Source organism: Phoxinus phoxinus (genome assembly GCF_949152265.1).
Source record: "Phoxinus phoxinus genome assembly, chromosome: 18".
Lineage (NCBI taxonomy): Eukaryota > Metazoa > Chordata > Actinopteri > Cypriniformes > Leuciscidae > Phoxinus > Phoxinus phoxinus.
The window spans coordinates 17,758,005-17,771,006 of record NC_136893.1 but is presented as its reverse complement, the minus strand read 5'-3'; the positions used below and the strand labels follow the sequence as shown (position 1 = coordinate 17,771,006).

Genomic DNA, 13,002 nt, shown 5'->3' with positions numbered 1-13,002 from the left:
TGTGCGGTCATGCTGCACTTGAACTCTCCCCGAGAACGCGCACTAGCGCTCCATGCAGAAGAGGCATGAAACTTACCTGTCTCTGGAGAAGAAAGTGTTATTGAAAAACGCTTGAGAGCAGAGGTTGAATGTGCAGTTATAGTAGTCCACTGCCAAGGTACCAAGGTATGTTACACTAATCTTTGCTGGTACACACGCCTATAAACCCTTAGGGTGAATATGTAAATGGAGTCTCGTTCACAAGGTCCGCTCGGTCTTTTGCCTCTACACTCAGGCGTGACTTTTCCCGGGTCTCGAATCGCACTCCCACTGAATAAAAGCTACTTTTACCTCCCACTGTTTAACCCTATCTCAGGATTGGCTGAGATAGGTCTGCCATGCACGTGTGCTGTAAGATTCTATTCTGTGCAAATAAAATATGCATGTTGTTGTTTTCTCCCCTTACAAAACTACTTTTTTTTTTATTGGACTGCTACTTTGTATGTTGACCATAGTATAATATAATATTATGTGTTGTTATAGCTTACAGATATTTTAGAGCATGGAGGGGAGCAACTGACAATGAACAAACAATGAATGTGCCCAATTTCTGAGAAGAATATAAAAAAATTGGACCCTGTAAAAACTCAGGTCAAGTGACTTGGTATAAAACCATGGTCCCGCAAGAGCTGTCCTGTTCAAACAAGCTAACAAACATAGTTTATAGCATTGTATTAGATTTTGCCAGAGTAATATTGATAGCCTACTTTTTGTTACATAGGAGATATAAACTATACAATTGAAAATATAAGCAATATTTTGAATTAAAACACGAAATGTTATTATGTGAGACCTGATGGTTTGGAAAATAGCAATACATTAATTTACTGAGGTATTTTATGCTGCTGCCCATTTAAGGGTTAATATCATGGCACATATTTTATATCGCCCAAATGAGACAAAATATAATCAGTTACTTTAAAGAAAATAATATTTACGTATTTTGTCCAATATAATCGTTTAATTAACGCACACAAAAACTTAATCATTATCACTAGTCTGCACTACAAACATTTATGACCACACGTGCTCAGGCCAGGGCGCGCTAGTCTGAGAATGGCGAAAGTGCTGCGATAAATCGTTGGCCTGAATTAGCAGCGGAAGTGTGGAGGCAGATGTGACAGTCGAGAGTGAGTGTATGAACTGCGGAGCTGCAAGGAAACAATGTTGCAGTTGCATTTCACGAATGATACTTTACCCGACAATGTCAGCACTGACTTTCAGAATCTGAATAAATTCAGTGAACAGGTAGGAAGGAGTTCAGTATGCTGGGAACGGAAAGTGTGAACTATAGCCTAATCCTAAATAATGAGTTCAATAATGAGTATTGGTGATCAACAGATTTTGTGAATTTTTAAACTGGATGTAAATAAACGGGTCTATCGATCACCGCGCCTTTATAAATAAGTCACCTAATGTCTCGCTTAATACATGTATGTAGCCTACTATATTCATGTGTATAATGTGTTGTCACGTGATGATATTACAGTACCATAACACTTAGCATTAGCATGGATAACCTGAGCTCCTTTAGTGATGTAAGTTAATGCATTGTACGCGTAACTTACGCAACTTCAACTATTACAATTATTTACCGTATATTTGAGTTTTTAGTGTATTTCGACACGATCACAGCTGCACTACTTCCTGAACTTTAGCCAGCTCATTTGTTCCCTGTCTGCCATTATTGGACAAACTGATTAATCCAGGTGTGTCTGATTATTGTTGTTGGTCAGGCACAACTGGATTAATCAGTTTGTCCAATAATGGAAGACAGGAAACAAAGGAGCTAGCTAAAGTTCAGGAAGTAGTGCAGCTGTGCATTAAGTTGTATCATACAGCTTAAAATAGGGACTCATTTTTGGTTTGCTGTGAATGTTTGAGGAAACAGCTGGACTTCTTTTTATAAGTAGCTTAGACACAATTATGCCTTTCTTTCTAATATGTATTTGACCACTGCTAAAAAGTTGTATGCAACAATCAACAGCAAACATGCATTACACTACCAGTAAAGTTTGAACACTCGACTTATGATGTTAAAATATTTAAATACATCTTGCGTTATATATATGCCTAGTTTTTTTCTTTCTTTTTTTGGTAAATAAATACATTATTGCATTTTTATTTATTTATTGCTAATATTTTAATGTTTTTAAATGGGTGAGTTGAACAATATTAACAGTAATGGAAAAGCAGCAAACAGGAGCCTGGTGTTCAATTCTGCTTAAAGTGAATTTAAGTCAAGTTGTGTCCAAACATTTGATTGGTAGTGTGCATTTATCTGCATGTTTCTGCAAGCTACTTACTCGATTTACTGATATACCTTAAATTCAGCTTTTCACCTAGATAGTAGATAATACACCAATGTAACCTACATTCAAGGCCAATAACTTTACTTCCCTGCAGCAGTTCGTGAGTCTGACAGAGATCTTATACCAGTTCCTTCTAGAACCCAAAGAGGTGAGGCAACACTCCAAGATAACATCTCTGAAAAGTTATTTCTCTGTTAAATCATTCCCAGGAAATGCAAGAAAGAATAAAATGTCTACCTTGAATGCAACCGATTTGGGTAAATGTGTCTGCCAAATACATGAATATAACAAAACAAAAAGATAAAAGGGTTAACAGTAAAGAAAGATTGATTATGTGAACATTTGTGATAACCTGTTTAATGATAGTGTGACATTATTATATTTGTAGTTAAATTAAAGGGATAGTTCACCCAAAAAATTAACATTCTGTCTTCATTTACTCACTGTATGAATTTCTTTCTTCTTCATCTGTCAATGGGGCCTATCAATTGTAAAGTTACGACATTCTTAAAAATATCTTCTTTTGTATTCAGCAGAAGAAAGAAATTCATACAGGTTTGGAACAACCTGAGGGTCAGTTAATGATGACAGAATGTTCATTTTTGGGAGAACTATCCCTTTAAGAGGATTTATAGTCACACCCAAGTAAAAGTTAAATATTTGTCTTTTTCCTCTTCAGTCCGAGAGGTTCTTGCATCAGCTGACAGAGTTTGCTGGAGAGAATGGGATGAGTGCAGGGCCACTGAGGGCTCTGATGAAGAGTGTCCTCCTCCTACCTCATGGTAAAACATTCAGGACCCTCAGCTTGAACAGATCAAGCACCTTAATCTGAATTTCCACTGTTGAATAATGCACTCCCCTTCTGCTGGTGATAACATCTAATGTAGACGCTTAGCCTGACCCCAGCACTAATTTAAATGGTGAATGCTATGATCCTAATCACAGTGAGTGATTGTTCACTGTATTTTACACCAAATTGCTGCATTATGCGTCTTGAGGATCCTAACATATGCAAATTGCCCTTGGGAATCTGGACCTAATGTCACATGCAGACTTGCCGACCCTACTGATCAGTATGCATTGGTGTGCTGCTACATTTGCATGCAATGACTATCCTGCTGCCTGTGCTTTTAGACATTAGAATGAAGACAAACGTGTCAAATTACTAATACTGATGGGGAGAAATTATCAAAAGTGGTAGTGTTAAATAATATGTATCAGAAAGATGTACAAAAATGTATAGGCTGAGTTTTAAAAAGCTTATAGTGAGCCGTCTACGTAGGCAGCATTTTAAGGCATTACATACAAGTAATTTGACTGATACATTCATATTGGTACGTTATCAAGGTCCATATCAGAAGAATGCTGCCTATTTAGTTCACTAGGCTTTGGAACAGATATACAATGTAAATATAGAAACAATCCTAATGTCTTCCTCCCTTCTCAGGTGCTTTAAAAAGAAACATAACAGCTGAACAGGTGAAGGTGGACTTGCTCTCATTAGGTACGAATTGATCTTTCCTCACTGCCATAATCTGTACATGTTTGATTATATGTCCCATTAGTCAATATTTAACAGTGTGATCTATTGCTTAATCACAGGACTAAATGAAGAAAAGGCCAGTCATTTCTCTGACCAGGTATGACTTAACATTAAGCCATCACGGATGAGTTATTTTGGTGCTTCTGTTGTTTCCCTGCGCTTGTGCATGGGTATGACTGAGATTCAGTATGTCTACATCTTCCATTTATTTCAGTGGAGAGTCCACTACCCTGTTTTGTCCAGGCTGGCTGTGGCACAGACACTAATGGTAAACCAGCTTGTTGACATGGAGTGGAAATTTGGTGGTAAGCAATCAATAAACATTTATATTTAAATCGATATAATTTGCAATGCAAATAAGAATATAAATAATATGTGAATAATTTAAACGCATAATCCTTTGCAGTTACTGTTGGTACAAGTGAGCTGCAAAAGACTGGAAACATTTTTCTACAGGTAAACCTCTTACATTTTTTGAAAGTCAGAGCAAATATTCACAGATAGATTGATTTTAAGGTGCATTTACCTTTGCTTGATGGTTCAAACAGATTAAAGGCTGGAATATGCAACACTAATTCTGCCCAGATTTTTTACTGTCTGAAGAAATTGACGTTAGTTGCTGACAGTCAGTGTCAGTCTTCAGATTTTGGGGAGTTGGAGTTGACAGATTTCCCCCAAAATTGCATTATGTATGTGTAATACTTTTCTGGAAAATGATTGGCAGCTTTTCAACTCCACCCTCAGCTCCGCTCAATTTCGCAGAAAAAAAAAAAAAAAGGTTTGGATGAAGTCGTGTTATTCTTCTGTCATCTCACTTTCTGGTTTGGTATCGTTTCGTTCCAGATAATCTGTAGAACCATCAAGATAATCTCGACTTTACCTAGGATTGTCGGAAGGGGAGAATTGGGCCCAAAATCGCCCCGATTATCTTGTAGTAGTGTGTGGGTGCCTTTAGCCAGTGGCTTATATCCACCTGTCACTGAGATAACTAAACAGATGTTTAGTTATCAAACAATTGACCCACTTTCTTACTGCTTGTCTCCTGAGCTCTCTCTAATGTTAGGGGATGTACAGTTAATGACCCAAGGACCATACATGATTAATTAAGACCAGGAGTTAAAAGTGTAGTCAATTTAAGACAAGAGTCAGAATTATAATAAATGAAAGAGAATTTTGACTGAAGATAGTTTGCGGTTTCATCAGGCAGAAGTCAGCTTCAAGACTCACAAGGAGTTTGTAGGCCGCCCCTCTTACAGTTACAAAGATTACAGCAATTATACCCTTCACCAAGGTCTAAGCTACGTCATTGCTTCCGGTTGAATGATTCTGATTGGCTAAGAAATAGATAAACACATTTTCCACACATGGACAGATAGACTGAAGCATATCTCCATCGATTATGCTGCTGACACTCAGACCCTGGATTTAGGCACGTCGTGTCCTTCCAGGTCGCAGATCTGCGTTTCTAGTCGCCAACATGTCGAAGAAAACAAGTCAGTCCATCTCCAATAATGCCAATTGTTCCTTAAACTGTAACCAAAAATACTAACACACACACAGAGACACCTCTCCTTTAAGGTTGGATTTGGCCGGGCTCTAACTATAAACAGGAGATTCTTTCCAAAACATCCAGATAACATGTTCTTTCTCTCAATGAGAGGACACTTTAACTAACACAGTAAAGTAAAGACTTTAACTAAGAAATGGTCACTTAAACTATTGGTTCCAATGACCCTTGTGACATATAGTCGTCATGGTGAGCTAGAAGAACAGATATATATTTTACACGTTGAAGACTTTTCTCAAACAAAACGAGTCCATATTTCATTTCTGGAAGCCGGGCTAAATGAGCAAGCACTATTACTGCATTCCTGGCATTGGCCAAACCCTCAGTCACCTCTCAGATATCAAATACAGACATTAAAGAATACATGAAAAGAACATTTCTGCAATCATACTGGTAACTTATATAGCATAGTAAAATCTCATACGCTTAGAGAGGTCATTCAACTCATTTGATATTTAGAAGGAAAAATATTGAGTATTACATTGATTGTAATTACTCAATAGATATACATTGAAGCAGCGGTGGATTCCAGAATCCACCACCTAAAAGACCAATTTGGGGTTGCTTCAAAATGTTAGATTTCTGACCCATGCTCCCCTGTCAGATAATACTTTTTCCTTCAATGACTGAACATCAACAAAATATTCTACATGGCACATTATTGATCTCCAGAACCTTTGGACATAGTTGTCTTTACATGTCTTGCACAGCTGTTAAGCATCTTGGCTACTTTGGCTTTATCATCGACTTAACTGATTACAAAACAAGTACATATTTATTCTCTGGAAGCCGGGCTAAATAAGCAAGCTCTGTTGCTGTATTCCTAGCATGGGCTAGACCTGCAGTCACTACATAGCTACTAAATACATCTGATGTTATCAGAAGTACCTGGATATTTACACTGGGTTTTATAAAACTATGATTTCCAATTCCTTTTATTATAAACAAAGAAGGATAGTTAATACATTCTTTTCACTACCCCCCTTATATAGACCCTTTAGGTTCAAAACACAATGGTGGTCTAACAAAAAATAAACAACAACAAAAAATAAGACCCGTAATAATCCATCTAAGCACTTTAAGATTTACTGAATTCATAAACCAAAATATTATGTTACTCAGATCTCAACCCCCATGTTGCACAGAGAGCCATATAGCTGCTTTCTCCTTCAACCTTTATTACATAAATTGTAGTTCTCTTAGGCATCTAATGTCATGCATCCATTTAATGGATTAAGAAATAACATTCTTTTTTATATATAAGTTTATATTCACTCCTCCTTTGTTCGCCCACCGGCCTTTCATAAAAGTGAGGGAGCTCTCTGGATAATTTGGATAATGACTTAGCCAATGTGTCACTTTGTCTCTGCCGTCAAGTCCGTTATTTTTACGTTTACCATTTGGATCACACATGGTTGACAGTATTTACATTTAGACCATAAGTTGAATTTAGACAAGAGTTTTTAATCCATAATGGACGGTAATCTTCAACTTCACAATTCCAATTTACATAAATGCACTAATCCAGAGAGTAATTCAAATCACATCATAAATGACAATAGTAGTCATTATTACCATTAGCAGACAGCTGGAAAATCAATCCAATTAAAGCTTTTCATCAGATTGACTCACTTAACCCATCTGTAATGATAAAACACTGATTCCAGAGGTTAATACAATACAAACTTTATTTCTAAAGCACATTTTAAAACAACCATGTTGACCAAAGTGCTGTACATTGAAACAGTAAATAGACAGGATATAACACCAGACAATTACAACAATTCTCATGCCGGATTAAAAGCCAAAGAATAAAAATGTGTTTTGAGTCGCGATTTAAAAACCGGAAGGCTGGGGGCCAATCTCACATGAAGAGGCAATTCATTCCACAGTCTTGGGGCTGCGACTGAGAAAGCTCGATCCCCTCTGCTCTTGAGCCGTGTTTTAGGGACAACAAGAAGAGCCTGGTTTGCAGACCTTAAAGACATTGAAGGAGCATGTGGCTTCAACCGAACAGTGATATAGACTGGAGCTAGTCCATGAAGGGCTTTAAAAACAAACAATAGAATCTTAAAATCAATCCTAAAATTAACAGGGAGCCAGTGAAGAGAGGCAAGGACAGGGGTGATATGATCTCGCTTTCGAGTTCCAGTAAGGAGACGAGCGGCAGCATTTTGCAGCAGTTGTAGACGAGACAGGGAGGCCTGGCTAACATCTACATACAGAGCATTACAATAATCAAGTCGAGTTGTGATGAATGCATGTATAACCCTCTCAAAGTCTTTGCAGGATAAAAAGCGCTTAAGCTTAGTAAGAAGCCTAAGTTGAAAGAAACTGGCTTTCACAACAGAATTGATCTGCTTCTCCATTTTAAAACCACAGTCCATTTTAACTTCCAGGTTTGTTACAACAGACTTAACATACGGTTGCAACGCGGTCAGATCTATTTGTGAGACATCAGAGGTGCCACTGGGTTTAAAAATCATGACTTCAGTTTTACTCTCGTTAAAGTTTAAAAAATGTACGGCCATCCAGGCTTTAATATCATTAAAACAGTCAACCAATCTTGTTAAGGAATTACCATCATTTCTTTTAATGGGCAGGTAGATTTGCAAATCATCTGCATAGAAATGGAAGTTGATGTTGTGTCTTTTTAATATTGATCCAAGGGGGAGCAAATAGAGTGAAAAAATAATAGGCCTGAGAATTGAACCCTGGCGAACTCCACATGTAAGAGACACAGAAGGTGAAATAGAGCCACCAAAACTGACTCTAAAATCTCTGTCTGACAAGAATGACCTAAACCATTCTAAGGCAGTGCCCTTAATCCCCACGTCATGCTCGAGGCGAGAAATAAGGATGATGTGGTCAACTGTGTCAAATGCAGCTGTGAGATCTAAAAGCATAAGAATTGCACAATCTCCAGAGTCAGTTGAGATTAAACTCCCTAGCAATATTAAAAGCACCAGAGAATTTTGCAGCAGTGGTGGGTTTGATCATCCTGCAGATACGAGGTGGAGCATATTGCTAACCGGTTCGATAGGGAAGAGAAACGTCAAATAAAACAGGCGCGTGATCAGAGAAGACAGCTTAGAATACGTCTATATTACAAATAGGTACACCGTATGACAGAACAAGGTCTAATGTGTGACCGTGGACCTGTGTCGGACCAGAAACAAACTGTGTAAGGTCAAGTCATGATTTCTTTTAACATCTCCGTGTCTATGATTTTCAACTGAAACACAGCTTATTATCACTTATGACACAGGCTCAGATAGCAGCTTTTATCTGACTTTGAATGAAAGAGAGACTCCGAGGCATTCAGGACTAGTACACTGCATTTCCATAAACTTGTCAAATCAGACTTTATCTACTATCTTTTGACTCTAGCCCAGCTTAAGACATTTTTGGCAGAAATGACATGCATTTTCAAATAAACATAATTTTTATTTATATTTTTACAACTCACATTTGTTGGAGTCATTGTCTGTAATTTTTCATCAACCTGCATTTATCCATTCACTTGTAAAACAAATAATTATTATAGATCTTTCCTTCAAAAGGACTTCCTTAAAGGGGTCATGAACTGAGAAATCAAAGTTCCCTTGATCTTTTGACATATACAAGGTCATTATACTATTAAAACATCCTGTAAGTTTCAGAGCTCAAAACTTTCTAGTTCGAAAACAGAACGACAGGATGTGGAATGTGCCACTTTATTATGTAATAAGGTCGCTAAACACTGCCTCCGCTGAAGATCAACGCCTGCATCTACATCACTGCCTGTCTAGCCCCGCCCACTGATTCGTGCATGTAGTAGGTAAATAACGAGAGACGCAAACCCAGGTCAATGCAGAAACCAAACGATAAAGATGGCTCCGAAGACAACAAGATGCTGTGCACTGAGTGTGACACTGACCCTTCAAACCGAGCGTTCAAATCAGAGGGCTAAAATCAGGCTAGGAAAAATGCCTTTTATTTATAAATCATGACAATTTTTGATGTAAAAATTATACTAACATTATAAGTGAACACCAGGGACCATGGTACCATGGTAGTTGAACAAATTCAGGGTTACAGGATTAGTTTCGAGATGACAAAACCAAACCAATCCAACCAGGATAATAATTACATAAATAATATCTAAATCATACACATTTTTTATTCTAAATAAGCATTAGTAAAAGCCAGCCAATTTTGTCTTTAAAAATCATTTGCTATGTAGTGACCTTTAATTTGGAGTAGAAACAGGTGCAGTGACTTTATCCTATCAGACGTGTTTTACTCTCAGCTGATTGGTCCAAGTTCGGTTTGCAACCTCTTACCTGGAACATAACCTGCCCCGGACCAGATTAGCTGTGGAACGTAAGTTACTATGGCGATGAACACTGCTAAAAGCCAAACCACTTTCATGGTGCCTAAAACCCAGGGTTGGCACAAACTAAACTGAAACATACCTGGCTAGTCACCTACTGTAAACCGGCTTCATGGTATAGGCCCCAGGAAACATAATGAAACAATAAAACAATGCAGTTCATGATCCCTTTAAGACTTCATTATTTTTTACCTCTTCTCACTGATCTACTTTCAAACCCATGTTAACACCAGAAATGTCTGTCACATTTTCTTTTTTTACACCTTCTGAGTGGGCCTTTACAGTTGCTGGCTAAATGACCCTGCTGACCACAATTAAAACACTCTCTGTCATCTGGTGGATTTGTATCAGCCTCAACTACAGCAGCAGACAACATGCCTATAGTTTGATCATTATGAGCTTGCAAACAGCTCCAACTTACTGCACACCATTGAAGCAGTGTTTCACAATCAGGAATGTAAACAGAGCCACTGATTAGCAGTTTTCTGTATTCTTTTGACAGTCCGCCAGTGGCGGATTCAATCACAATAGCTGAATCATTATCATTGGCAGCATATTAATTTTCATAAGCTGCATGAAAACACTCAACCTAATAGGGGTTTCCGCAAAGTTTCTGTTCAACTTGAGTCACACTTGTCCAAGGAAACGATCCCCAACCCATAATGAATCATCGTAAGCAATACGAGGCCAAAAATATGAAATTCTTTCTTTGTTTGTAGCCAGTCAAGTATGTTGTTTTTCATTTGTAATCTTCAGTGGTTGTATTTGCAGAAGCAGCCAAATGTAATATCCGTAATATGTACACTAATTCGTGATCGCCTCCCCTTTAAAACTCATATGAAACTGGCGGCAGGCTTCGGCTCCTCCCCGTATTTTAGTCTGCGTTATTCAGTGAGTTCTTCAATCCGCAGCAGCACAAAGCCAGCGACAGAAGCAGAGGATGATGTGTGTGTGCATGTATTGATAGATTGTTATGATATCTGCATCTGTGTAGTTCTTTGTCATAAATGCAGTTTACATAATATGATGCGGGAACAATTCAAGACCATTTTCACTGTAAAATTTGGCCTTATTTATTTTGAGAAATTCCTTTCATCTAAATGCCATGAGACTTTGTGACTTTTCCTACTCTTACAATAGTTCAGTGCAATACATTTCTAAAATGTGTTATAATAATTTTATTATATATCTAAAAGTAAAACACAAGACTATAAAAGGGAGTGGGAATGAGCTAATGAGTGGTCCTCAGCAGTCATCTTAATCATTTTATGATCATGTCATTTTAATGTTAAAAGTGTGTTTCATTCTCCATGAATGAAAATGGGAAATGTAAATATTCTTTAAAGTTAATTTCTCTGCACAAATGTAGTTACTACACAAAATAGTGTTTAAAACATTACATGTTTAATGTTTTCTTTTTAATGTTTAATTTTTTATCCCAAAATTACCAATCTAGACAGTTACAGTAAAATAAAGTTTATCAATATTCTTAATGAATATTAGCTGGTTGTTTAAAATGATTAGAAATGAATTAATTTAGTATTTAGGGATTGACTTGATTAGTGTAGATGGAACATACTGTATTGTTCATACCTACCCAAACAATATATATATACCGGTATATATATATATATATATATATATATATATATATATATATATATATATATATATATATATATATATATATATATATATATATATAAAAAATGTAAATTCATACCCACATTGGGGGATGAGCCTCCCTAATATTGATGTCCTAGAAATGCCCCATATAAGGCTCATGATTCATTCAACTTTTTTTTCTTCTCACAGCTGAAACTGGTGATCAGAAAAGGAAACGCAACAGAAAATGTGTACATGGGTGAGTTTACTTCAAATTCATTGTCTAAGTTGTTATACTGTATTTGATTCAGCATTTTCAGGATACATTTGATGTCATTTTTGATAGTTTTGTTTGTGTTTCTCCACATTAGAGCTGACTTTACCCCAATTCTATAACTTCCTTCATGAGATGGAGCGTGCCAAAGCTAGTATGGACTGCTTCAGTTAACCGGGTCGGAGGTCATTGTAATCAGAGTTTGCCTGTTTTCTTGTTGACCAGTAAAGAGTTGTAATGATGTTCCCATACTCTCAAAATGTTTCAAGAAGAAACTTTAATAATTCACTGATCTTATTCAGTTGTGTGTTTGTTTGTGTCCAGTGTGTATTTGTGTGAGACAAAGATCACATTCCACATTTATGCTCTTTATTGATGATCTTCTGTTTATTAAACCTTTAATACATTTCTTCTGTTTTTTCCCCCTTCAATTTAGTGTTGGATTTCATATTTTGTTACCTGAAATCGAACCATCTGCTTACTGTAGCCTATAAATAAAAGAATTAATACAGTACATTACACTAATATTCATTTATTTTGGAATGAATACAGAACTAAATAATTAGTCAAATTTATGTTTTGTGTTGTCCTTGGTATTAAAATATTTAGTTAAAAATTCAAATATATTTTTACTTCTACTACTACTAGGTGCTGCGGAAATATATTCATTTTGCTGTCAGCAGACATATCCGATGTGAAAAGTGGTTGCTTATATCAAAGAATGTCATGCTTTACACAGAGTCAGATTGATGTAATAAATTAATTCTGTGTTAAATATGAGCGCTCTGTTTTGTGGTATTTGTGTCCTGGAGCAATTTAATATCAAGGCAATATTAGAGAACATACCCAGAGGCTGTGTAGATCAATCATTAGACTGCTTTGTCCTTACGCATGTTGTTGTTTCCCTCTCTTTGAGCAGGGATTTTTCATTCTGGTTCATTTTCTTTCATTTTCATTCTCCCAATTTCTTTAATTATTGACTGACACTCTTATGTCTGCATGTCACTGTGTGCAGGACATCTATGTGCCATTTAGCACCAGTTTCTCCACAACTTGTGGTGCGTGTCTGGAAAATGGTGGCACTTGTTTAGCCAACACTTTCATAACAATTTGTAATTGTTTTATGTTTTGGCAAATTAATTTTGAATTAATATGAAGTTGTGCAATCTCCTTATGCCCCACTCAGGGGTTAGGTTTAGGGGTGGATCATCATTTAAAAAAAATCCCCAAAAAAGGTTTTGTACAAATCATACAAGCTCATTTGAAATGGCCACCTTTTCTCATGAG

The 13,002-nt window shown here is 36.8% G+C and overlaps 2 protein-coding genes across 8 annotated transcripts in view; one reads left to right on the top strand and one right to left on the bottom strand.

The window, feature by feature from the left end:
• dnmt3bb.1 (DNA (cytosine-5-)-methyltransferase 3 beta, duplicate b.1) overlaps positions 1 to 307 on the bottom strand; it is a 52,293-nt gene extending 51,986 nt beyond the window's left edge. For 4 of the 6 annotated variants that reach the window (XM_079587766.1, XM_079587772.1, XM_079587769.1 and 1 more), the window contains exon 1: positions 77 to 306. The gene's annotated coding sequence lies outside the window, so the exon portion shown is untranslated. Of the gene's footprint in view, positions 1 to 76 lie in introns of all 6 variants that reach the window. The other 2 variants (XM_079587771.1, XM_079587773.1) reach the window with 2 other exon arrangements.
• A 768-nt stretch (positions 308 to 1,075) lies between these two features.
• Positions 1,076 to 12,793, top strand: commd7 (COMM domain containing 7). Of its 2 annotated transcripts, none has more exons than XM_079589041.1 (9): positions 1,076 to 1,287; positions 2,446 to 2,499; positions 3,031 to 3,133; positions 3,799 to 3,855; positions 3,954 to 3,991; positions 4,109 to 4,199; positions 4,301 to 4,350; positions 11,652 to 11,700; positions 11,813 to 12,793. In XM_079589041.1, exons 1-9 carry the CDS (start codon positions 1,204 to 1,206, stop codon positions 11,887 to 11,889), a joined length of 603 nt encoding a protein of 200 aa, XP_079445167.1. In that variant the 5' UTR covers positions 1,076 to 1,203; the 3' UTR covers positions 11,890 to 12,793. The 2 variants fall into 2 exon arrangements, with proteins under 2 accessions (XP_079445167.1, XP_079445168.1); XM_079589042.1 differs by having other exon boundaries at positions 1,082 to 1,287; positions 2,449 to 2,499; positions 11,813 to 12,648.
• The last annotated feature ends 209 nt before the right edge of the window (positions 12,794 to 13,002 follow it).

Coding starts and splice junctions, on each gene's coding strand:
- commd7 (XM_079589041.1), top strand. CDS start 1,204: ATGTTGCAGTTGCATTTCACGAATGATACTTTACCCGACAATGTCAGC. Junction 1,288..2,445: donor TGAATAAATTCAGTGAACAG/GTAGGAAGGAGT, acceptor ACTTCCCTGCAG/CAGTTCGTGAGTCTGACAGA. Junction 4,351..11,651: donor CTGGAAACATTTTTCTACAG/GTAAACCTCTTA, acceptor TTCTTCTCACAG/CTGAAACTGGTGATCAGAAA.